Raw genomic sequence first — 27,462 nt, forward strand, 5'->3', positions numbered from 1 at the left:
GCTCACTCTTGTGTGACTACTTAATGATGACCTCCGCTAGCGTCTCTCCCAGCACGCGGATCCCAGAGGACGGCGTGGCATGACACTGAGGAGAAAAAGCCCGGAAACTGATTAATGTATAATTAAAGGTTTTCGCTGCATACAGAATATCAAATATTCAAAGAGCATTCACTTGACTTTCAAACTGCACGGTAAAAAAAAAACACAAAAGAAAAAACGAGACTTTCTTTCTTTTGACTCGCAGAGATCTGCAAGTGCATCTGCCTTACAGCATGTCCATGTCCTGAAAAGTCAGAAAAGTCAGAAAAGTATTAAAACAACTAGCAGTAAGATATTTTGACAGTGCTGTTAAAGTCAATATGCCAAATGTCCCTCAGCATCAGTGAGGCAGGAGTTCAGCCTGAACACACACAACAGCCAGAGGCAAGACAACAACTTGCATGTTAGTAAGCAAGATGATAGTTTTCCTGCTCCACCAAGTGACTCTCTGAAAGTGAATAAATCAGTCTGGGGGCAGCTGGGGATGGTTCCACATCAACAGCCTAAAGATCTGTGAAAGTTCCTGAGGAACTCAAGAACTATGAGCATGGATTTGGACTGGAATTAATACGAACAGTCTGCTACAATGGCTCAGGACTGCAGTTTGTATGAACAGTTCTGCATTTAAGCACCTATTCGGTCTTGAGGATCAGGATGGGTTGCCTTTTGATTCTGGTTCCTCTCAGGGTTGCCATCTCAGGGAGTTTTTCCTTGCAACAGGTGCCGTTGGTTTGCTCATATTAAAACATCTTTATCTTTGCAATGCTGTTATGAGACAGTCAACATTTTGAGCTATTTTATGAGTTGCCCAGGAACTCCTGGTTCCATAACATCAAATGACTGTAAAAGACTGTAGAAAGAACATTACTCATAATCTTACACTCCAGTGCCCATGTTAGTTCTCACTCTCCAGTGTTCTGTATTGTTTAAAGACTATAATCACACTCTTGATGTCACCCAAATGAGGATGGGTTCCCCTTTTGAGTCTGGTTCCTCTCAAGGTTTCTTTCTCATAACATCTAAGGGAGTTTTTCCGGGTCACAGTCACCATGGCTGCTCATCAGGGATAAACACACACCTTAACTCTTAAAATTCTCTAAAGCTGCTTTAAAACAATGTCTGTTATGAAAAGTCATTTGGCAGAGACCCTCATCCAGAAGACCTAACAATTAGCTCACATTTATACAACTTAAGAATTAAGGGGTTTCTCAGAGGTCTGCAGGGATAACTTGTGGTACTGGAAGTTAAGTTCACAACCTTCCAACCCAAATTCCAGCATCTTAAACAATGGGTTACTGCTTCATCCTTATACCTAAGCACATAAAAGAACCACAAAAGAGAAAGAATTTTACTTCCTGCTAGAAAAATCTATGAAAATATTCCATAACTAAATGAATGAAACACTCGTGGTGTATGATGTTATAGGAATCTAATTAGTAATGGGTTGGTAAAGTGAAACAGAAAAGATTATATGTTTCTTGTAACACAAATTTGATGTGGATTACAATTTCCTATTTATGAAAAATGATCGTACCTTGAATTATTTGTTATTCATATATAGTTATGCTTCTTGGTGTGGCACGTTTGATTTATATCATTATACAAGCTAGTTTAGTTTAGCAGATGCCCGTGTCCAGAGCGACGTGCAAAAGTGCTTTGAGTCTCTATCAGTGAATAAATCTACACTGGTATGCTACTGGTATGCTACTGCTACTATGTGCAGTGTAAGGAGTTATGTGGTCTCTGAAATAAGAGGGTGATGGTCCATTTTTGATTAGGTAGCCAAGCATCAGGTTGAACACAAGTCACGCAGCTGCGATTTGGATCATTTGCAGTGGATGGATAGCATTCAGTGGAAGATCTGCCAGCAGAGAGCTGCAGAAGTCCAGTCTCGAAATGACAAAAGACTGAACAAGTCTGAGTCTGGGCAGCCTGCATGGACAGAAATGGTTGAATCCAATTTTGTGTACTGTTAATGCAGTGCTATTAGCTTTAATTAGTTGTTTGACCTATGGTATCTCTCTGCTACTGAATTCTGATTGATCAGAATTGTGCTCATTAATTTTTTATAACAGCACCACTGGCAGTAGTACAGTTTTAACTCAAAGGTTTATGTTGATATGCTTACAATTTGCTCGCACATTCTTCTGAGAAGATGTTCCACTAGATTTAGTGGAGATTTGTTTTAATTCAGCCACAACGGTGTTAGTAAAGTCGGGTACTGATGTAGGTGAAGTGAGGAGGCCTGGGGTGCAGTCAGAGTTGACATTCATCCCAGATGTGTTCATGCTGGAACAGGTTTGGGTCTCCAAAATCTAAGGGAAATGTCATGCTAGCGCATCCAAAGACATTCTGTACAATTGTGTGCCTCCAACTTTGTGGTAAAAGTTCAAGGAAGAACCGCATATGCCTGGAAAAGACTGGAGACATCATGGTTAAGTGAGAGCAAGTCCTGAGCCATCAACACCACCTCTAAGTTCCCTCCACTTATCTCACCCCGAACTGCACCACTCTCACACCATCCTCAACCACTGCACGACTGGTCCCAACATCTTTCAGGATACAAAAGAAGTCTTTTTGTCTCGTATCTACAGCGACTTACATCAGAGGGTTAAGACCCTTGCTCAATGCTCCAGCAATGGAAGCTTGGTAGTGCTGTGATTTGAACTTGTGACCTTCCGATCCAGAGATCTTTATTCTGTGTCCTAATGAACCAGTAACAGTATATATGTATATATTTTTTTTATAGAACACTTGTAGAGGGGCATCTGCAATATGCTATAATAAAAAATGTAATATAAATGTAAGTAATTGTGAAAATTTTCACGTGTTTTTAAAATTTTAAAAGTCAGACTGTGTAATGCCGGGCGGACACTGCAATTTTTAATAGTCCTTTGCGATTGTTGCTTGTTAGTGCATATGAAAATGATCCCAATGTCACACTGTAGGATTTCAGTTGTCATAATGTCAAATTGTCAAAAACTGATGCACACAAGACAAAGTTTCATGTCAACAACTTTCCCACAGCAGTGTGCAATAAACAACAGGTTGACTGGGGGCACTTTTTTGTGTTTTGTGTATTTGTTGTACACTGTCTTGTGTTGTCTTTGCACTGTTTGCACCAGGTTGCACACGATGCACTTTGTGTGGCGAGGACACTTACTAGTCCTTAGCTCTGAGTTTTCTGTTATGTAGCTTTATGTTGTTAAATGTAGCACCAGGGTTCTGGAGGAACAACGTTTCATTTCACTGTGTACTGCATCAGCTATATATGGTTGAAATGACAATAAAAGCTTCTTGACTTGACTTGATCAATCCGTGACCGATTCAGACCCGCATTCTCTCACTAATAGTAACTAGAAGCGAACCAAAACGATCTGTAGCGTTCTTTTTGTTCATGACATGCCTGATAATGAAAACTGGTGGAAAAAAATGGCTGGGCAAAAGAGGACGTTATCTCCTTGCTATACTGTCCACCAGACTTGTTTCGACATGTTCCCTGAGGTGGTTTGAAGTTGTCACGCTAATTGCATCATCAGGTTTGGAGCTCCTTTTGGGTCTATTTAAATCTAGTGCAATTTGTTTGTTTGATAGTGTAACCACTATTATTCTTTTCTTTTTTATTTATATACTGTACTGTATATATTTGTACTGTATCTCTGCTTCATATTAGAATGGAACATGGAAATTTTCCTACTGTGGGCTGAATAAAATCTCAAGATACAAAAATTTAAATCTTCTCTCATATTGGTTTGACGATCGTTATAGGAAAAAGCAGTCTGAAATCTATTGACACTGCCAGACTTTTATCGGAAGAAAAAATGATCGTAACGGCTATTAATCGGCGTTAATCGGTGAACATGCCAAAGCAGCGATCAGCAACTGTAGATTTTAGCCTAGGGTTATACGAATCTTTTAGGGTTTTCTAAATTTGTCTCAGACGAACAAATCATGGCAAAAATCTTACATTGTGCTACTGGCTGTGATTTTTCTTCCAAAAAAAAATGAAAACAAAATCTAATTCTAGGTGTACAGACCGGCAAATGCATTTCAGTCCCTCAGTATGTGGAGCATGTTCAGTAAAAGCTATCAGTCTCTCCGGCTCGGTTAACGGCAGGCGTCTGAGAAGAAGGATCTCATCAGCGCCGCCAGGCTCTTTGCCTTTAATCGGATTCCCACTCTCGAACGATCTCGAACAAATTAACCTCCACTCGCTCGAGGAACGCTGAAGGAGTCTTGAAACTCGATCAGGGCAGCGGAAGGTTGAAAAACACTCACTTAATTGAAGCGATCTGTTTGGACCTTGGGAGAATTGCGACGAGTTGCTTTCGCGAGGGCTTCGTTCGCTTATCTGCAGGATTAATCAGCCTGCTTAATGAATGAGTTAATCTGTGGGCAGAGAAAAGAGGCGCTATCGATTAGGAAACATGCTCGTGTTGCTGGTGGGAAGCCACGGGCTTAATTTGCACAATCAATCAAACAATTAATGGAGTCGTATGAGAGAATGCGCTCCAGAGTGAAAAACTGCAGAATTGTGATGTACTGTCTCCAGAGATACGGTGAAAATTTCCTCAAATTGAACACAATCAACAAAATACAGATTTAGACAGTATCAGTTACAGTATGCATATTATTTACATTTAGGCCATTTAGCGACTCTTTAATACCAAATACGTCATCATTTTACACTTATGGCATTTGGCAGTTGCTTGATTCCAGAGTGACTTACAATGATCTCATTTACACAACTGAGCAATTGAGGCTCAAGAGCCCAGCAATGGCAGCTGGGTGGTGCTGGTAGTTGAACTCATGACCGTCTGATCAGAAGTCCAATATCTTAACCACTGAGCTTCCACCTCCCCAAAACTGGTTCACTTAGGTTGCACATTTAGAGTACCTTCAGCCTAAAACTCTGTTCAGAAGAACAACTTTCACTCTGCAACCATCAGAAAACAGGTTCCAAAGCATTTGGGCCTCACATCCAGACTATGCAAAAATTTTTTCCCTCAAGCTATCAGGATCCTGCACACACAAAACCACACTGTACCAAACTCACACACACACTCACTCAACTGTGTGTTTCTGAACTGTGCAACCTGAACTCTACACACACTCAATACTCATTTGAATTAATACACATTAATGTCTCCAGCACCACCCATATTATATTATAATCATATTATACTGTTTACATGCTGTTGTTGCACAACATTGTGTTCATGTTTACAAGTACACTTGTTTATAGTTCTCTCTTTCGCACATTATACTGTATAACATCACACAATAGGTTTACAGATCAGCGCTATTGTATGTTGTGTGTATCTGTCCCACACTGTCTTGTGTTGTCATGCACTTTATGTGGCGAGGACACTTACTTTATTCCTTAACTCTGTGTTCTGTTCTGTAGCTCTATGTTGTGTGATGTAGCTCTGTGTTGCTTGACGTAGCACCAGGGATCTGGAGGAATGTTGTCTCATTTCACTGTGTACTGCATCAGCTACATATGGTAGAAATGACAATAATAGCTTCTTGACTTATAGCAGTGTTATAGGACTCGTTTGAGTGTTTCAGGAAGAGGTTGGTCTTGAAGATAGCCAGTGACTCAGCCCTTCAGACATCTTGGGAAACTTCATTCTACCACCTTAGTGCCTGAACAGAAAAGAATCTTGATGTAGTCCTACCTCTTACCCTGAGAGAAAATGGGACCAGTCGAACAGTGCTAGAAGTATGAGGAGTGATTAGAGCTTTGAGGTAAAAGGTTGCTGGTTCATTTTTGGCTTTCTATGTTTTGAATCTGATGCCAGTGGAGGGAGCGCAGCAGTGGGGTGGTGTGGGAGGACTTGTTGAACACAAGTCACATTTTAAATCATTTGCAGAGGATGATTTGCATTCAGAGGCAGACTTGGCAGCAGAGAGCTGATATCAGCTGCTAGGATTCTGACAAAGACCAGGTCTGGTGAGCATATTTCTCCAGTTTTGGAGTCATTGCACTGACTCCCTGTTAGAGTCCAGACAGATTTTAAAATCCTTATGCTGCCCATAAAGGCCCTATATGGTTCCATTACTTGTCACAACCTTTAACTGAACCTGATCCACTGTGGGGACCTCTAATGTGAGCAGCTGAAAGAAGAAGTCTTTTACAGACTGGTGAAGCTCCGCCCATTATTACTTCTGGGAGACTCTGCCTCTTTCAGATAGACTATTTATACCCAATCATCTTCCTGACCTTTTGTCAATTAACTTCATTAATTGCAAACAGTGATAAAGTTAAATTTTAATAGCACATTTTTTAAATCAAACTCAAAATTACCTTATTTTTTTCCTTAAAATTGTACATTTCCTCAGTTTAAACATTTGATATGTTTTCTATATTTTCTATCGTGAATAAAATATTGGTGTATGAGATCATTGCATTCTGTTGTTATTTACATTTTACACAGTGTCTGTAACTATAAACATATATTCATCTACGCATTCTAACTACATCACCGTTTCCATAGCAACAGCTCATTCACAGGGACTTGTATAATGGATGCAATGGATCCTATAAGCAATCCGAAACATGTAATGAAGTCTCCACCGGATCAGTGAATTTCGAGTATTCTTTTTCGGTACTTTAAAAATGACGAACCGCACTTCCTGTCTAATTACATTCCCAATATAAAAAAACATAGAATGATTAGGTAGAGTGATTTCAAGGACATAGAAATAATGTTCCATGACGTTAAAACATAATTATATAGACACAGCACCACGTGCCATTCTTTAACAAATGAAATTAATTAAAAGAAATTGGCAAATTGGTGTGCTGTTAGAGGACTTCAAAACATGCTGTTATTGAAAACGCATCAGCTTCAGGGTGGTATCAGGAAGCCCGCTTTGCATTACAGTCTGTCATCGATTGTTTTCTTATAACAGCAATCCCCCGGACAATTAGGTTTAGAGTTACAATAACAATATCATCCAATATAAAATATTACCTCTAGCAACCCCAGCAGTAAACTATCTATCTATCTATCTATCTATCTATCTATCTATCTATCTATCTATCTATCTATCTATCTATCTATCTATCTATCTATCTATCTATCTATCTATCTATTTCCCATTTGTCTGTCTGTCTGTCTGTCTTTTTCCCATTTGTCTGTCTGTCCGTCCGTCCGTCCGTCCGTCTGTCCGTCTGTCTGTCTGTCTGTCTATCTATCTATCTATCTATCTATCTATCTATCTATCTATCTATCTATCTATTTCCCATTTGTCTGTCTGTCTGTCTGTCTGTCTGTCTATCTATCTATCATCTATCTATCTATCTATCTATCTATCTATCTATCTATCTATCTATCTATCTATCTATCTATCTCCCATGTCTGTCTGTCTGTCTTTTTCCCATTTGTCTGTCTGTCTGTCTGTCTGTCTATCTATCTATCTATATCTATCTATCTATCTATCTATCTATCTATCTATCTATCTATCTATCTATCTATCTATCTATCTATCTATCTATCTATTTCCCATTTGTCTGTCTGTCTGTCTGTCTGTCTGTCTGTCTGTCTGTCTGTCTATCTATCTATCTATCTATCTATCTATCTATCTATCTATCTATCTTTTTCCCATCTGTCTGTCTGTCTGTCTGTCTGTCTGTCTGTCTGTCTGTCTGTCTATCTATCTATCTATCTATCTATCTATCTATCTATCTATCTATCTATCTATCTGTCACATATGTAAATGGATGGGTGTGAATGAGTGCTACTGTGTAACAAATCAAGGTTGAAATCCTGAGAACTGATACATGACTGAGTCATTGTTCAAAGATATTTGAGTAACACAACAATCTGAACAACCAGCGACTGTTTCCTGTTGAATACCAGCAAGCAAGTGGGAGGAAATCAGGGGCATGAGATCATTCAGATCAGATCAGTGGTAAAAAAAAAAAAAAAACAGCATCACATGATGTCCGTTACCTGGATCTACCTGGCAGCGAGTGGTGAACTCGAATAAGTCCGACATTTTAGACTCCACCATCTGTTAAATGCTGACAGTCAGCATGAAGCAAACTATATAAATCCTGTGAAGTGGTGGGAGGCAGATGCACCAGACAGCTTGATTATGTTTTCTCGAAAGGCTCGGAAAGCACGAGCGCTGAGAAGCTCGGGCCTGATCGATGCCACGTTCACGCTAATTGATAAACAATGGCAATCAGCCTTAAATTCATCGGGGAGGAAAACACTATTAACTCACTCTGCTCGCCTTTATTAAGCCGGGGGATATTTCTTTAATTCCGAGTCGCTCAACGTCTCCCTCGAGTGTGCCCGAGCGCCTTACTCAGCAAAGTGGCTAAACAAAGCAGGGGAATGGAAACAATTCGGGAAAAAAAGAGGGCAAAATGAAATGTCATTTTAAGACTTCATAAAAATTTGGTTTATGCTAATAACCAACACAATTTAGAGCATTTATTACTTAGGGTTATAATACAGTCTATTTACAGCTATTCTCAAAAGAATTTACCGCATGTGTGTGTGTGGGTGTGGTCCAGTACATAATACTTATTATTTTTAATTATTAATATTATTGCTAAAAATAGAAATATGATGTTACAGTATGCCAAATATTCAATTCAGAATGCAGCAGTAAGAGTCCTCACTAGATCTAGAAAATATGAGCACATCACCCCTGTTTTAATCATCTACACTGCTCCCAATTACATCTCACATTATAAAATACAGTACTACTACTGACATATAAAGCACTTAATGGTCTTGCACCGCACTATCTGAGTGAACTTCTGTACCAGTATGATCCTCCACGCCTACTTATATCAAAAGGTGCAGGTTATTTGTTGGTACCTCAAATAATGAAGACTACAGCAGGGGGCAGATCTTCCTCTTATAAAGCCCCACAACCTTCTAATCAGTGTTCAGGACTCAGACACAGTCTCAATGTTCAAGTCGAGGTTGAAAACATTTATTTAGTCGAGTCTTTTATCAGTAGATTTTTTTTAGGTAAAGGCTCAGATCTGGAGGGAACATGGATATAGAGTGTTTGGTGAACTGGAATATTTGTATGCTGTCGTCCCCTCACATTCACACGTTCACTCAGTTTTGTTGACGGTGGTGTGGTGGGTTGTCTCTTATCCCACAGATCCCTCATGTCTGTGTTACCTTCTGGTTCTTCCTTTCAGTTCTGCTGCCATAGCGAGTCTTGCAGGAGTCCAAACTGCACAGTGATATTAACTTTCATACAACAAATAAAGACACTTAATTATCCATATCCATCTCTTCCTGTCACCTCTCTTTTCTCTCTTTTTCTCTCTCTCTCTCTCTTTCTTTCTCTCGGTCGAGTTAAACTTGCTCATGAGGTTCCAGTGACCACTTTTCCTGCCCCTCTTCCCTCCGTGGATCTTCCCACTTCGTCCAGGCCTGCCTCTGGATAGTGTTCTCTTCGATTGGAGGAAACTCTGTGCAGCTTGGGACGGTTTCTCATCAACGCCTTGGGTGGTTCCATGAAATTCTGGAGTAAGAATGGGAGCTTTGAGGATGGATTGGACTGTAGTTAATGTCAACAGTCTGCTACACTGACTCAGGACTACAGTTTGCTTCTGATCACCATCACTGCACCCCGCAACATCGTATATCTGTAGTAAATAGACATTCGGTGCAGCCCAGATGAGGATGAGTTCCCTCGAGTCTGGTTCCTCTCAAGGTTTCTTCCTTATGCATCTCGGGGAGTTTTTCCTTCACCACAGTCGCCACCGGCTCGCTCATAAGGGACAAACTTACACTTATAAAGAACATATTAATTTTTATCACCACAATATCTGTGTAAAGCTGCTTTGAGAAAATGTTAATTTTTAAGAGCGCAATACCAATAAAAATGAATTGAATTGAATAATAACCAGAGTTGTAATATTTTGACCAGCATATTACACACAGGGACGTTTATTTGAATGAACAGCTCCTTCTTTCTCACACTTATGACTCAAGCAGAATTTACACAACTGGGAAGTGATCAGAAAGAAGACACACTTCCTTCCTGTAAACACCACACTGAATAAACAGGCCAACATGATATAAACACACAAGGACCAAATAATTAGAGATTCTATAAGCTATAAAAAGCCCCAGTGGTCCGGGGGTCTCTTTAGGGCTAAGTGATAAACGTTAAAATGAATCCTCTCCACTCCACTGCGGATATGGAAATGGGTATAAAAAAAAAACACTTGCATTAAGGTTAATGGAGGCTCAAGGCAGGTTTGAAAGTCAGTGGAGTATCTGGGAGACTCTGAATCCCCTTTAGGGCTGTCAGAACCTGGTTCTGGATCTGTAGGAGTCTCTGAGCGCTTCGTAGCGTTGATTCGTCAGAGGTATTTGGCAAGTGGGATGGATGGCTCGGGAATCTCTAACCCTGCTGTCCAGCGTCCCACTGGCGATAGTGGAAGAGACTGGTGGTGTCCAGTTTGCTTGAATGCTTAATGGCTTTGGCGAATAGCTTCACCACCTGGGAAAGGAAAAGATATTTATTTCCAAGTCAAGAAACATTCATGAAAATTTTCAGATTTCTGATATACAGTTAAAAAGACTAAGGAAGTATTATCTTATTTAAGGAACTGTGCAATTTGAGGGCCGTGCTCAAGGGCCCAGCAATGGCAGATTCCCTGGCAATATTCCAGAGATACCAGGATATAAAATCATGACCTACAAATTCACTTCCCAGTAAATTATTTTACAAGAAGTAAATAAAGCAGTGTAAATGGAAATAAAAAAGTAAGAGTAATAGCAGACAACATGAGAATTAACAGGACAGCTTTATTTTCACTGTGTTTCCTGCGTTTCTGACACCATAAGGCTAATGGGTACGATACGCCATGTGGTTAAGTGTGGGATATCAGCATGCCCTAATCAACAGTTTAGTTAATGATACCAAGGCTTGGGGCATTTAACTAATTAACGAATAAAAAAAAAAAACAACAATTTAATTTCCTCCAAAAAAGTACAGAATGAGGTTCTGTAAGCAAAACCAACCTGGAAGTTAGTGATGAGGGGTACGGCGTGATCCACAGCCATTCTGCGAATGAGGAAGTTCTCCTTCACGAACTTGGTGTTGTTGTTGGGAAGATTTACCACCAGGTCTATATGGCCATCACTGATCAGACTGCACAAAGAGGAAAAAATGGCCGAAAATGACAAACACGTTTGTGTGATCATGCACGAACCCAGGCTTATCTCTGAAACTCCGAAAAACAATCAACAAAATGCGCAAAAAGGTGGAGCCGACGCGAAATGAAATTGCCCTCAGACACTACGTCCTTAGATCAGAATGCTAATAGAGGAAGTGTGGATGATTAAAACCTGGGCTGCAGGCAGAGCTGATAAACTATCAGCTTCCTGACTAACCCTGAAAATTCCCAGACATTGCTGCATGTTTTGGAACACTCATGCGTGTGTGTAGGGTAAATATCAGCTGTGTGGTGTGGTGAACGGTCTGTGCTTATTCCAAACTCCACAGCATCGCATGCATGTCGTTCGCCAGAAGCGCAAATGCCATCTGGTAAACGTGGAAGGAGGGAGGACGAAGGTGAAGCATGAAAAAGATCGAAATCAAATAATCTGGCCACCGCATGGAACATTAAACAACCAACTCTTGAATATTTCACAAGAAAGTTGAATTTAATATTATAAAAAAAAGACAATCATTAATAAATACATTAACAAAGTCAGTTTAGGAAACACTCATCTCATGTCCTGTCATCTCCAAGTCAATATAAGAAAGAATGCTAACACATTTTTCACTCACCAGCATAGAAGAATCAAATTCCAAGATGTATCAGAAATAATTCACTGTGAATATACTCACTTGCTTATCGTCGGTAACGTGTTGTCTTTTCCGTCCTCACTAGGCCAGGAGACTGGCATTGTGGGCACTTCGTTGGCATTGAGCCAAGCGGAGGTCGCTTCTGTGGCATACAGCTATGAACGTACAGGAAGAATGTCAAAAATACAATAATGCTGATATGCTGTGAATGTGCTCATTTTCATCACCCATACATATACTAGTCAGTTTCGAGATTAGTTTTGTAACATGCCAACAGATGGCAGCACAAAGCTGCACGCACAGTCACAGGGACCACCGACCTTTATAAGTCAGTGTGCCTAAAGACATGGTCCTGTGAATATCGGGAGCTGTGCAACCGGTGCTATTTCTCACCGTAAACATCTTGATCTCACTTCAGCACCCACCCTTAATGCCAGATTTGGCTCCTGCAGACTTCGGGCTATTCCCGTAGATGAAGATGCTGCTCAAAGTTGGCTGTTTTCACACCATTGCAGGAGAGCCAACACGAATCTCAGAAGGTGCCTGACAAGCTTCTTGTGGGACATTTGACAAAGGAATATGGTAGAGAATCATTTTTTCTTGCACAAGGATTTTGACATTGTGTCAATTAAAATAATCCCAACTTGTATTTATGTCTTCCGGAGCATGCTTAAGGTCCCAACAGTGGCATCTTGGCCATGCTGTGATTAAACAGCCTTCCAATCCAAAATCCAATCTCTTAGCCAATGAGTAAGCTACGACTTCCTACACCAGCGTCCATGGTCAAGCGCTATGCTTTCCTCCCTTTTGTATGCCGCTTATCAAAAAAGTGACTGATACAGTGATCCTACAGAGTTCTGTCAAAAGCTTTCTCCATGTATGCACCCCTGCTACAGAACTCTCTTCTCCAGTATGATGATGCTGCTGCTGCTGTGGATCAGATGAACAGTAATAGCCTCAGTAATGTATTAGATGAGTCGCTGCCAGATGTTGGCGTCCATTTCGAGCTGATTTTCAAGGGCTGTTACCTACTTTTGATAAACTAGAGGTTTCTGGGTACTTTCCAGCAGTTACATATAGCTTCCTTAAAAAGCCTCTGTACACTGAAATGTCTCCAGTATAAACAGAAAGGTGATTTGCTTTCATTAGCAGCAGGTTAAAGATGTATGAAGCTTGGAAGGAGAGCAAAACCAGTGTGTTGGAGAAACAGTATACTGCTTTATTTTTCTGGTCAACATATGTTTGTTCATTGGTTTCAGTGTACCATGTCCATCTTCACACTTCGGAATTCCAGGGTCCCCAGTTTGATCCTCAGCCGAGGTCAATGTGAAACTTCCCGTGTTAACTGTGTGTTGTGGATCTTCCATTGTATAAAGGCTGGTTGTGACAAATTGCCCCTAGTTGTGGCAGATTTGCCTTGTATCATTTGAAGCCTATTCCCTTGTAGGAGTTTAACGGTACACAAAATTCATGGTTTGGTCCTCTGGTATTTAAAGTCACGGTTTGGTTCAATATTGGTACGCTTGGGGGAAAAAGTGCAAAATATAAATTGCTTGTCGTTTTTTTAAATCAAAGCAGTTTATTATTAACATTTGTGAACATTAACTGTTTACATTATTAATTTTTTTTAATAAAATGCCTGCTTGGTTATATAAATACATATTTTATAAAAAATTAAAATAGAATCAATTAAATTCACATGAAGACACTTTTTGATCATATTGATGAAATTGAGTAATCGATTAAATTGGCACAAATTAAATTGATTAGATATTTTTTAATAAATCGAAAGATGAAATGAAAAAGTTTACATTTGTTGGAACCCATTTGTGTAATACAGGTGTGTGTGTTTGTATATATAAGTATATAAGAAATAACTTATTTCAGCATACTTAAACAAATGTATTTATTCTTTCCATCCTTCATTCATTCACTCCCTGGATATGTGGAATAGCAGGATTTTCTCTTTTTAGGAGGGATTCTTGTAGCTGTACATAAAATGCTAATTAATCCATATCGCTAGCGTTGGTAATGACAGGAAGTGGTATGATTTAATGCATGAGCTAAACAATGCATTACAAATCGTATTGCCGGTACGGAGTGAGTAGCGACAGTGACAATGCGCTAACTCTTGTTTCTTTTTTTAAACCCTGGCATTGCTGTGTATGTTCTCAAGTTGAATAATAATAATAATAATAATAATAATAATAATAATAATAATAATAATAATAAATTATAATAAGGTATAATAAATAAAAAAATGCGATTAAAGTGAGAGGCGGAGACTAAACAACCTTGGGGTCCGGCACTTGATGCGTTTCTGAGGAAGTTCCACACGTAAAAAAGATTGCATTTAAAACACACATTTACCAAACCAAAAGCCGTGTGTACCGATAAAGTTTGATATGGATACGTGTACTGTTACACCCCTATTCGCTTGTGAAAATTAATTTCGAGCACCTAAAATTTAAAGATACACTTTGCACAGGATGCATCCCAAATCCCTGAAGCTCAATAAACCTTCAATGGTTTCAAAAGCCAAAAGACAAAGATGTTTTACTCACTTTAAATCCCTCCTCCTTCAGCTGGTGAGCAGTGGACAGGAAGTCTGGCCTGAAAGAATGCTGGGAGAGAAATGAAGAGAGACAAAACAGGGAGGGGAGATGAGCTTGTGGGAGAGAAAGAGGAGGTCATCCAGTGCAGGCAGATAGAGAAGAAGATCGAGACGCATTTCTATTTCTCGGCATGTCCGCATCAGAGGCTTAACCATGGCCGTGTAATGAGCGTGACAGATCCTTGGCCCTCCGGCTCGGCCATTAGGCAGGCAGCGCTGGAGCCGAGCACAGCGGCAGCTCATTTCCGCTGAGAATTTTACACTCTCATTTGTACTCCGGATTCCATTAGAAAATAATGCTGCCGTAACAACCTGACAATGACCCCCCCGACCAGACATTCCACATCTCAGCCCCGGGAGCAGACATGAATCCCGAAATACCAACAACGAATATTAAATAAAAGATGCCACATGACTCACATGCTAAAGGACTCTGCTGTGTCAGAACGAAGAGCTCATTGCTTTTGTGTGCAGGCCATGAGGTCAGTGTAGTCAGCAAGCATCCACACACAGACAATGCTCAAAAAGTTTCCAAACTTCATGATACGAGCTGAACAAATAATACACCAAATTAGTACCAGACAGAACTTCTTACCTGTAGGGACTTTTCCACTGTCAACGAGTCTAGCCCTTCATTTATTCGCTGCAAATTCCCGTAAAATGGACTTCAAGCCGCATAAAAGCACTTAAAGAAAAATAATTTCATACATTCAACCTTGATGTGACCTTGACCCTGTTTGTCAATTTCAAATGTCATTAAAAATGTTATCATAATTCCATATGAATCCTACAAACCTACATTCAACCAACGGCTATAAAGATACCAGTTTCGGGCCGTGCATTACACACCTAAGGCTTCACCCACCTGAATCAGTCCACTTCTCAATTCCATCATGACACCTCGTATACAGAAAGCATCAATATTATAGAGAGACGCGGTAGAACAGAGCGCTGCATCACAGACAGAAATCTCATACAGTAAGAATGAAAGTCATTACTAAAGCAAGAAACCCAAAGAACACAATTCAACACGTCTCCTTTCACTGTAGCCACAACTGCACCACCCAGACGCATCATCTCTACTGTAGCAGAAGCATCAGATATTAACCTCATAAAATAACCTGGGGTTTCTGTGCATTTTTTAAGTGCACTGCCATCTACCTTAATTTAAAATGAAGGCATATTGTGTGTTTTTGTGCAGGTAAGAAGTATAGATTCTTCATGAAAAAGCTGTACACTATGAACATTAACACTCCGGTTTGCTCATTACTCTCCAAAACGCTTTGAGTTGCACAGGATTTGATAAAACACTTAACTTGCACAGACTCAACAAACACCTGGTTTTTGCACAGAGACTTTTTATTTATCTTACCTTTCAAGTTTTACTATTTAGTATTTTTGTAGTATTTATTGCCTGCCTTATTGCCTATATTTGTGGATACTGCTATCTATCTATCTATCTATCTATCTATCTATCTATCTATCTATCTATCTATCTATCTGTCTGTCTGTCTGTCTGTCTGTCTGTCTGTCTGTCTGGATCTGAACTGTTTTAGTAGATCTTTGCTCACGATGTTCAGCTTTTGTTAAAAAGTCCATCCTGTAAATGTCCTTGTAAGTGTATCTGTGACTAAATCCTTCTCCTCTGTCCGCCATTGTTGCATAAAAAATAGATATTAAATCAATATGAATATACTGGAGCTTGTGCGGTTTGCTACAGACGTGTTTTGCGAGCTCTGACTAGTGCGCTCTTTTACCATCCAATCAAAGGATTGACTGATGATGTGATTGAGATAGTTTGGTCATGTGCAGAGGAAGGGCATGGGGTATATGGGTAGAAGAATCCTGAGGATGGAGGAAAAGAGGAAGGCCAAAGAGGAGGTTTATGGCTATAAACGGCTATAAACGATCTTTCCCCTAGATCTTTTTGTTCTCTCTATTAAAGACAAATAACACAGAAATCAAGTAATGAAGTCTATTCATATCTGACTCTTTCAAAACACTGACACTGGAGACTAAACAACATCCTCACATAAACAGTCTGTATTACATTTACAGTCAAAGCTGCCTTTATAGACACCTTGTGGTCAATCAGAATTAAGAATTCAACAGTGTTTGGGGAGAAATGAATACATTACCCAGTCTGCAGTGCAGTATATAATGACAGATGGTAAGATGAACTCTAAGCTGAGTGCCAAGCTGAATTAGCATGTTTATTTCAAATCTGAGCTCATGAGCCCTGAAGCTTCGTGTGGCAAGTTTTCTCTGAAGTCATTTAATCACCAGAGTTGTTTAGTTTGTTCTTAATTGAGCTAATTATCAACCCAATTTAACATGTTACACATTTTCAGTAGAGGCATGCACGAGTTCCTGCTGGAAGAGTGTTAAACTGGAGCTCGGGAATGCTGCACTTGCGAGATATCAGCTGAAAACCTTTCGCTTGAATGTGCATTCGGACACAGACGTGAGGAACGAGACTGCTGATGGATATATTATATATATATATATATATATATATATATATATATATATATATATATATATATATATTTGTGGATATATTTTGGAACAGAGAACTCTTAAAAGGACTTAAAAATGCTTTGGTTCTACAAGGGGAATTCACTTAAACTCTGCATCAAAATGGACGCCAGTGTGGAGGTACGACACACACAGTATTTAGTGGTTAGTGTGTCCTATTACTGACATGTCACGGGCCAGTCAAGAGAGCATCAATCAAGATAGCAGACAACAGTGTTAGTGCGTGCATGGAGCAGCGTGTGGTGATGAAGTTTCTTGGGAATAAAGGCGTAAAAATGGCAGATATCTACAGAAAACTTCAAGCACAGTATGATGATGAGACACTCAGCCGCAGTAAGACATTTAAACGGTGTATTTCAAAGATAGGATGGTTCAGGGGTCCTGACAATTGCAGTTTTCCACTCCTTGAAACTATTTCTTTCTTTCTTTTTTTTTTTACAAACTCAAAAGTCCTGGTTTGACTTGAACATACTAAATTTGATACTCATTCGGTTTGAAACCAGATTTGCACGTTATACAAAAAGTGTCATAATTTAAGATTTAGTTTGACAGAATGAAATTTCACACTTGAAATATACTAAATATTCAATTCAATTCATTTTTATTTGTATAGTGCTTTCAACAATGGAAATTGTCTCAAAGCAACTTTACACAGATAATTTGCTAGGAAAGAAGGAATAAGATCTTCTTGAATTAGATGTTCTTTGTAAGTGTAAGTTTGTCCCGAATGAGTGAGCGGGTGGCAACTGTGGTGAGGAAAACGTTCTCTGAGACGGCTGAGACAAGGAAGAAACCTTTGAGAGGAACCAGACTCAAGAGGGAACCCATCCTCAGCTGGGTGGCACCAAAAGACCATTTATTACAGATGAACAATTTAAGTTTATTTAAAACCATCTCTACATACACACATGACCATTTGATCTGCATGTGATTTTTGAACATCCAATTCAACATTTCTTCCCCATTTGTTGTTACTATAACCTCCACTCTTCTTTTAAAATGCTTCGCTAAATTTCTGAAGATTTGTACTCATTTAGCAAGGCCGTTAAGTCAGGTACTCATCTAAGTGAGGTATCCATCTGTCCATCAAATTAATTCCATTTTATTTGTATAGCTCTTTTAAGAATATACATTGTCCAAAGACGCTTTAGATGAAAGCAGGAAATCAATAGGTTCTAAACGAATATATCTATCTATCTATCTATCTATCTATCTATCTATCTATCTATCTATCTATCTATCTATCCATCCATCCATCCATCCATCCATCCATCCATCCATCCATCCATCCATAACTCTATCTACATGTCTGTCTGTATGTCCAATTGTCACTTCAGTTTTATTTGTATTTCACTTTTAACACTGGACACTGTCCCAAAGCAGCTTCACAGAGACAAAGAGGTTGAACAAAGAGAAATGTATATGTTATTGCCTAAAAGGTTATCCCTAATGAGCAAGCAACTGGCATATTATTGTCTGTCTATCTGTCTGTCTGTCTGTCTGTCTGTCATAATAGCGCTAACATGCTTGGCCTCTCTTATGGTGAATGATAAAGCTACTATTTTTTATCATCCTCAGCTCGGTGTGAATATTTGGCCTGCTATATTGCCCCCTTACTACAGGTTGAAAATGCCATTTTTCATTTTTTTATATTTTTAAAAGGATAATGCGACTTTAATAATAATGTGTCAGTTGCTACTCGCTCCAGTTTTCTGCACGGGCCCGGATCATGCTGCTCGATGACGTAAAACAGAGCGTAGTAATTTGCTTTAATCGCACATCTATTGTTAGGGGATCTTCATCTTAAAACCTGACGTTGATGTAGAATCCAGCCGAGAGTTTATTAGGCTCATTACGTACAAGGTGACAAGTAATAATCTTCTAAGAGTGCTGAAACTGCATAGTGTCAAACCAGCTTTAAATCCATGTTCTCCTAATTAGCGCCGTTTTTTTATATAGAACACAAATTCCTGCAGGCGGTAAAATGAACATCCTGGCACGATTGCCAATCGAAACAAGTGACTTTTCCTTAGTCTACATTAATTACATTTACATGTGTGCCATTTTAGCAGACACCTTTATTCAGAGCAACTTTAAAAGGTTGAGAGCTTTTCTCAAGGGCTCAGTATAGTGGTTCTGGAATTTCAATTCACAACCTACTGGTCAGACCTCCAACATCTTAACCACTGAGCTACAACTTTCCTATAAATAGCCTTAACTAGCTACATCCTTTACGGTATATTATTAGAAATTTAGCTTGGAATCTAACATTTACCAGCAACCAAAAAAAAAGCTAGCGATAGATTCAAAGCAACAACTTTATTCACTGTGGCTTCCCAAATTTATGAGAACTGAATTTTTCAAAACAAACAATGGCTCTACCAAGTAAAGTAACTCTGAACTTTGTTTGCACTTGAGCTCTAAATTTAAAGTACACTATATGGACAGACACACACACACACACACACACACACACACAAAAACAGGGAGATCTTCCACTTCAACCAATGCAAACCATATCTTCAAGGAGTTTGCTTTGTTTACAGGGGTATTGTCATGCTGGAACAGTTTTGGGTCTCCTAGTTCAAGTGAAGGAGAAATTCCATGCTACTGCATCAATAAACTATACGTCCTGTACAATTGTGTGCCTTCAGTTTTGCCTTAAAAGTTTGGGAAAGAAGCACATATGTCTGGGAAATGTCAGGTGACCCAATAGTTTTGTCCATATAGTGTATATATTTAGAAGAAGACCAAGTTACACTCCTTCACGGCTACTGAACTCTCTAATATCAGTGACCTCATCAATGGACACCCACCCATTGCACCGAAAAAACTGTTCAGGAATGGTTTATGGGACATGACAAAAAGTTCAAGGTGTTGACTCGGCCTCCAAACTCCCCAAACCAAAAAGATCTTTACCAAAAGTCCAGGACTAAAAGTCTTAGTGCCACACCACATCACATCTTTAGAAATCTTGCGAAGTCCAAACCTTAGACAGCTCAGTTGTTTAAGTGGCACATGGGGAACTACAACATATTAGACAGGTGGTTTTAATGTAATATCTAATTGGTATACATACAGTACCCATGTGTGTGCATCTGAGTGTGTCACAAACTACATTTACGCCATTTTATCAGATTCCCTTCTCCAGAGTGACTTAGAAAATCAGCAGTTGGAATGTTAAGAGTTTTGCACAAGAGGCCAGCAGTAGTAGCTTAGTGGTGCTGGGATTTGAACTCATGACCTTCTGATCCAAGGGCCAAAGCCTTAACGACTGAACTACCACCTCATGTTTATGTTTAGGTTTATGGTTTTCCCGGTTTCTGGCTATTGTTCTGCCCTTATAGTGTTGATAGCCAACCGTCCTAAAAAACAGAAGAGTAAAAATTGGCAAAAAGCTAAATATGTATTAAAAAAAGAAGAGAGAAAGAGGTCTAATGCATTAGCCGCAACACTTCCACCTCCCATTTATGTTCTGTTTCATGGTTTTCCAGTTTCTGGTTATTGCTTGTTTCCTGATCTGTATATAATATTTGATTAGCTACATATACTGCTATGAAAGTGTCAATGTGGATGTTTATTGTAAAAGGCCGTGGTGTAAAGGGTTTGAAATAGACATGGTCCAGCTTCATGAGGGAACACAATGAGTGTGACACAGAGCGGTCCGACAGTAATGAGGTATACTGATAGCTTTTTCTCTGTGAAGTACAAACAGGTGGAGAAATAGGGCTGAGGGAAGCGTTTACTGCTGTAGCTCCCCACACTCACCTGGATCCCGATGAGGATTCCACTCTGAGGAAGCTTAAACCCTGTGGAGAGCATCGCCTTCAAAAATGCAGAGTAGATATTTGGTCCAAAGCAAGCCACCTGCACACAGAGACAGTGTTCTCATCTATTATAATCATCATCAGCAGTAGCATTATGAGCTTCATCTTCAATCATCCCATTTCATTTTCATCATTATCTTCAACAAGAAACGAGAAGAGAGAAGAGAAGAGAAAAGAATAGAAGAATAACAGAATAACTAGATTAAAGAAAAGAGATAATAGGAGGAGATGATAGAAAAGAGAAAAAAGGAGAAAAAAGAGAAAAGGAGAAGAGAAATAACAGGAGGATATCAAAAATGAGGAAAAAACGTAAATAAAAACACAAGAGTAGACATTGATAAAAGCTAAATATAAAAAAAAGAAGAAAGAAAGATGAAAAATAAAGGACAGGAGAAAATATATAATAAAAGATGATTATCAGTGTTTAAGCAACTAAGGCAGTGAAGCTCAAAAGGAAAAAGCTATTAGGAACATGCCCACCAAGTATTTTTCCGATCGGCCTTGTGTAATAGGTGCTCGAAATTCATTGAAATTTATAGACATTGGACAGAGACACTGCATGCAGATTTTCAGGTCGATCGGAAGAACGGTTGCATAGTTATAGCCGTTTTTGTATTTCCCTTGTTTAGGGCCAGTGGCAAAGCTACGCATTTTTTTATTTGACCAAAGATTGAGCTCATACACATGAGCTAGGTGAAAATTTCTCATTTCGTTCATGAGTTATGGCCATTTTAGTAAAAGTGACAACACCTATTTCGAAAGTTTTGGCAACCGTTTGCAACAATGAATCGAAAGTTCAACTTTATTTACAAGTATGTTTACAAGTTCCTGCCAAGGGAACATTTCTGTACTGGTTTGGTTCCGATCAGGCAAAAAACCTTGCAAGAGTAAGTTAAAACATTTAGTTGGTAAAACTTTGTTTTAAGCAATGGATTGCAAAGATAAAAAACTTTTGAATCTAAGACAAACAAAAAGTGAATTAAAAAAAATAAAAAATTGGACTGTAGCGCCCCCCTTTAGCCAATTGGGTTGATACTTTGTCAACCTCTCCCCAAATTTAGCTGTACTATCTGGCCAAGTTTCAAGTTTTTAGACCTTATAGTTTGGTTTGGTCTTTAGGGGTAAATTAATAATAATAATAATAATAATAATAATAATAATAATAATAAATCCCCACAATTACAATAGAGTTTCTGCACTCTGTGCATGAACCCCTAAAAAAAGAACAGAAAGTGACAAAAGCAAAATATCTAAGAAAAAGTATACAGAAATATGGAAAACAAAGGATTAAAGAAAAGAAAACATAATAATAACAGATTAAATAAAAAGATTGAAGAAAAAATAGAAGACAAGAGAAGTAGAAGTAAAACAGGAAAAAAGAAAGAAATCATGAGAAAGTTCAGTGTTTTTGCTGTGATAATAAAACTAGGAAGCCCAGCTCATTACTCGTCCTTTCCCTGAGTAACCACATGGCTGTGTGCAGAGACATGGCCCACTGAACACTAAACAGATTCAAGATGAAAGACATGTGATTAGAAGGAACAAAGTCTCCAGACCTCTCCGGTGGAGGCCATCTCACAGCGCAGGACAGGGTCGGCATCTCTCAGACGCGGCCAGGAAAACATCGGAGCCTAGAAAGGGTGAGAGAGAGAGAGAGAGAGAGAGAGAGAGAGAGAGAGAGAGAGAGAGAGAGTGTGTGTTTATTTTGAAAGCACTATTGTGATATTTCATTTCAGTTTTCTGCTGTGTTGAACATTTTAGCCAAAAATATCCAAATAAATATATTACTTAAGGGCTGAAAACCAATGTGCAAAATGGACCCTGAATCAAACAAGTCAAATCTGCCACCTACAGGAGGAAAAGTGAAAACGTCTGGAACCCTCGAAGCCACCCTCGTTCTCACTGGAGACGAAACGACTCCTACGGGCCACCACAATGCTCAATTGTTTATCCTTTATTACAACTCTTACTACCCAAAGTGAGATAGGAATCGCTCTCGCCGTTCTGACATTTAAACCGACGCTGAGAAAACGCTCCGGGTTAAGCTGTTAAGCTCAGAAGACGAAGGAATGCAGAAAGAGCTTTTAAAGTGGCTGTTTGTTATTCACTATCGGTGACAGGCTGCTATCAGAGATGCTGCACACTTTCAACATGAAAGGGGGAACCTCACAGGTGACCTTCCCACTACCCCCTCAAATTTTTGGGGGAATCGGACAAAACCAGGCAGCAGTTGTACTTAACTGTGTTTGAGAGTGTTGGTTGACTGCCGTATGAATTGCCTCACTCTTATCGCTTCAATTAGAGACAAACAGCTTTTGTTACCTGAAGGCGCAAAGGAACAGGAGGAGACAGCATGGAAAATAGAGGATGCAGGATAAAGAAGGAGAGGAGATGGGACGCTAGAGAGGGTGATGAGAAGAAAAAAAAAAAAGTACATGGAGAGAAAACTAAGAGGAAAAAGTGAAGGAACGGAAAAAGAAAGAGAGAAATGGAACAAAAAAATGGAGAGTAGAGGAGCCATGATGTGGAAAACAACAAGAAGGGAAATTAGAGAGTGTAAGGGAGGACAGAAATATAGTACAGGAGAAAAAAGAAATATAAGGACAGATAGTATGATATGTGGCCAGGAATAGGACAGGACAGGGCAGGAAAATTTAGACAACAAATAATCAGGAGGAAGGAGAATCACAGGACCAAGAATGAAAACACAAGACAGCAAGGAACAGGTGAAGGAATAGTAGAAGGAGGGACAGAAGAAAAGAGTAAGTTGACAGTAGAATGAGAAGATGTAATATAGACAGATAAATGAGAGAACAGATAAATAATTTGACTGGAAAAACATTGCAGAACAAGGAGACAAGAGAATGAGGAGACAAGAGAAAGAAAGAACCAAAAAGGTGAATGGACAGCAGAGTGAAAGAACAGAAAATAATGAAAACAGAAGGGTTAGAAGACAGAAGAGTAAAAACAAAGTGTGAGGAGACAAAAGATTGAGAGCTCAGAAATTATAAGGCGCAAAAAAATTCAGGATGCACAAAAGAGACAGGACAAAAGAAAATGGGGACGGCAAAGTAAAGGGACAGAAGAGTGAAAAGACATAACAGTAAAGATGCAAAAAATGTGGAGGCAGAAAAGAGAGGGACAGAAGAGTAAGAGGGCAGAAGTGAGAGTAAAGAAGAGTAGCAAGATAGAAGAGTGAAGGGACAGAGGTTTAAAAGGCCATAAAAGTGAGGAGGCAAACGGTGTGTAGAAAGAAATAAGAAGGGGGCAAAAGAGTAAGGCGACAGAAGAGTAAGGGGGCAGAAGTGTGATGGGATAGAAAAGTGAGGGGTAGAAAAGTAAGGAAACAAAAATGAGACAGGATAAAGAAGTAAGGGGACTGAAGAGTGAGGTGACATGAGAAAAACAGGACATAAATAAGAAGCTACAGTGTGAAGGTATAGTGCTTTGAAAGGTGGGGGTGAAACGGAAATGAGACACGGGACACTGGGACAGGTGATCTGCGTTCCTGATTCCATCTTAGGGGTCACGTCCAAGCCACTGGGGGAAACTCATCTTTGAAACAGTCTGAATATGCCAGCCTCACTTATGACTGTTAATGTGAGTAGGATAATAAACACCAGCATCTTACACTAATCCTGCTGTGATCGGGGACACAGACATTAAAGATTCTCATCAGGACAAAGTAGACCACACCGACATGCTGTGCATGATCAAGACAAATACAGAACACTCGGGGACGACTCTGTCAACAGCTCGAGCTCAGTTTCAGCTTCTACTCACCCCAGATGTAGTACAAATGAAGAAAAGGATAGAAAGGAAAAGGATAATGCAAATATCACTGGAATTGTCTCTTCCCCAAACCATTTAATTTTGTAAATATCTCCTCCTGCCTTCCAACAAAGGACCCCCTCCCTTCTAACAAAGGTCACTCTCTCCTCCAACAAAAGGTCCCCTCCCTTTTAACAAATGTTCCCCTCCCTTCTAACAAAGGTTTCCCTCCCCTCAAACAAAAGTCCCAAACCCTTATAACCAAGGTCCCCCTCCCCTCCAACAAAAGTCCTCCTCCCTTCTAAAAAGGTCCCCTCCTCAAACAAAGTCCCCGCCCTTCCAACACAAGTCCCCCTCCCTTCTAACAAAGGTCCCCTTTCCTTCAACAGAAGTCCCCCTCCCTTCCAAGAAAAGTCCCCTGGCTTTTATAAAAAGTCCCCCTCTCTACCTAGCTTAGTGATTAAGGCATTAGACTTTGTATCTGTAGGTCATGAGTTAAAATCACAGCCACACCAACTGCCACTCTTAGGCCCCTGAAGAGGGCCCTTAACCCCATTTATGCTCAGTTGTATGAATGAGATAAATGCAAGCTGCTCTGGATATGCCAAATAGCATAAATGTACTATATACTACAGCAAACAAAGGCATTGTGTGCCTCCTACTTTGTGGTTTGATGAAGACCCACATAGTGTTAGCTCTTGAAACAGATATCTTGGCCCAGACTGGGCAGAAATCATCAACTGTTTTCAACAGCAGGAACAATGTGATGTGATCCGACCACGGGTGGATTGCATGGTTAAAGTCCTCCCTCATTATTGACAACTAAATAGACTCCTGGAAGAGCAAAAAATCAATAGTGCAGCAAAACTGAATTAAGGGAAAGTCATCAAGTAAAAACCCTCTGGAGTGTTCCTACTTCAGTCCTTAAGGATGGGTGAAGTTCTGCAGTTTGATCGTCTCCCTTCTTGTATTTAATCGAATCACGTGTGCCTCCATTAATCCCAGCCATTAGGGTTGCACAAGCCAGTGCACTCTTAGTGCCGGTCCCAAGCCTGGATAAATGGGGAGGGTTGCGTTAGGAAGGGCATCCAGCGTAAAAACGTGCCAAATCAAATATGCGGATCACGAAAGAGATATTCATATCGGATCGGTCGAGGCCCGGGTTACCAACGACCGCCACAGGTATTGTTAGCCAACAGGATACCGGTGGAAATTGAGCTACTGTTGGCAAAAGGAGGAGAAGGAGAGGAGGAAGACGTCTACAGAGACAGCAGGGAAAGGAGAAGTGTAGGAGAGTGGAGCTTTGGGTTGGTACTTTAAATGTTGGTACTATGACTGGTAAAGGGAGAGCGATAGCTGATATGATGGAAAGGAGAAAGGTAGAAATGTTGTGTGTTCAGGAGACCAAGTGGAAAGAGAGTAAGACCAGGAACATTGGAGGTGGGTTTAAATTGTTCTATCATGGTGTCGATGGAAAGACAAATGGTGTAGGGGTGATTCTGAAGGAAGAGTACAGCAAAAGTGTAGTGGACTATGCACAGAGGTGGACTATGCTCTATATAAGAGATGCAACCTGAAGGGGATTGGAGACTGTAAGGTTTTGGCAGGGTACAGTGTAGATAGACAGCATCCAATGGTGGTCTGTAGGATGGTTGTGGAGGTGAAGAATAAGAGGAGGAGTATGAGGACTGGAAGAAGAAGAATATGTGGAAACTAAAGGAGGAAGATAGAACAGTTAGTTTGAGATTCAGGGAAAGGTCAGACAGGGGCTTGGTGGTGGTGAAGAGGTGCTGGATGATTGGGCAACTACTGCAGAAGTGATAAGGGAGACAGCTAGAAATTTGCTTGGTGTGACATCTGGAAATAGTGTGCTGGTACTGATCTTTAAAAACAAGGGAGATGTGCAGACCTGCAGTAACTACAGGGGAATTAAGTTGATCAGTCATACCATGAAGTTATGGGAAAGAGTAGTGGAAGCCAGGCTGAGAGAAGAGGTGACCATCTGTGAGCAACAGTATGGTTTCATGCCGAGGAAGAGCACCACAGGCACCTTATTAGCTTTGAGAATGTTGATGGAGAAGTATAGAGAAGGTCAGAAAGAGTTGCATTGTGTGTTTGTGGATTTGGAGAAAGCGTATGACAGGGTGGAGAGAGAGGAGTTGTGGTACTGTAAGAGGAAGTCAGGTGTGTCAGGACATGTATGAGGACAGTGTTTCTCCATTAGAAAAAAAAAAACACCAAACCACTTTAGACTGGAGTCAAAGAACATAAAGTTTATAGTGATACACCATGTCTAAAATACCTTATAATTCCATAAGAAATGTTTGCAGCCGAGGCCCCTGATGACTCATCGTCAATGCGAACACGATCTTTCCATCACGGAAAACTCATATGGCAAATGTATATTTCAAGGTCTTAAGGGTAGTCGCGTGAACATCCGCAGCAGAGTAAATACACTAAGCAAGTCAAGAACACAACCTCAGCATGAACCGAGAAAAGGCCAAGCGTGTAGTCACGTCGTGTTTCCCCTCCAAACTACTTTTCTTCCACGAGCTGTAATTTAAACAGCATTCGTTGCGCACTTCAGGAAAGCAAAGCGAAGAGCACAGTGGGGGCTTGTTAGGCTGAGAAAATCCATGTTCGAATGTTTTTTTTTCCTCTTTTCCCCTTAACTGAAGAGAAGACTGCATAACTGAAATACCCAGAACACAATGCTGTCTCTGGGCTCCCGAGTTCTAAAGCTGTTTGGAACTCTAATACTGGAAGATGAGATGAGACAGCGTCCGAGAGAAAAATCCGGAGTGAAAGTCTAATATATTCACACATTCCGACATGTTTACAAGTAAGCAAACCCACAGCGGCAGG

The 27,462-nt window shown here is 40.0% G+C and overlaps 1 protein-coding gene across 1 annotated transcript in view; it reads right to left on the bottom strand.

Moving 5' to 3' along the window:
- Positions 1–9,939: 9,939 nt before the first annotated feature.
- The window catches only part of cps1 (carbamoyl-phosphate synthase 1, mitochondrial), an 85,646-nt gene continuing 68,123 nt past the window's right edge, over positions 9,940–27,462 (bottom strand). Inside the window, exons 33-38 of the mRNA XM_046845414.1 lie at positions 22,383–22,457; positions 20,768–20,866; positions 14,412–14,471; positions 11,890–12,002; positions 11,058–11,187; positions 9,940–10,533 (exon numbers count right to left, since the gene is read on the bottom strand). Coding sequence (XP_046701370.1) covers positions 10,435–10,533; positions 11,058–11,187; positions 11,890–12,002; positions 14,412–14,471; positions 20,768–20,866; positions 22,383–22,457 — 576 coding nt within the window. The 3' untranslated portion in view covers positions 9,940–10,434. The remainder of the gene's footprint in view (positions 10,534–11,057; positions 11,188–11,889; positions 12,003–14,411; positions 14,472–20,767; positions 20,867–22,382; positions 22,458–27,462) is intronic.

Source organism: Silurus meridionalis, chromosome 3 (genome assembly GCF_014805685.1).
Source record: "Silurus meridionalis isolate SWU-2019-XX chromosome 3, ASM1480568v1, whole genome shotgun sequence".
Classification (NCBI taxonomy): domain Eukaryota; kingdom Metazoa; phylum Chordata; class Actinopteri; order Siluriformes; family Siluridae; genus Silurus; species Silurus meridionalis.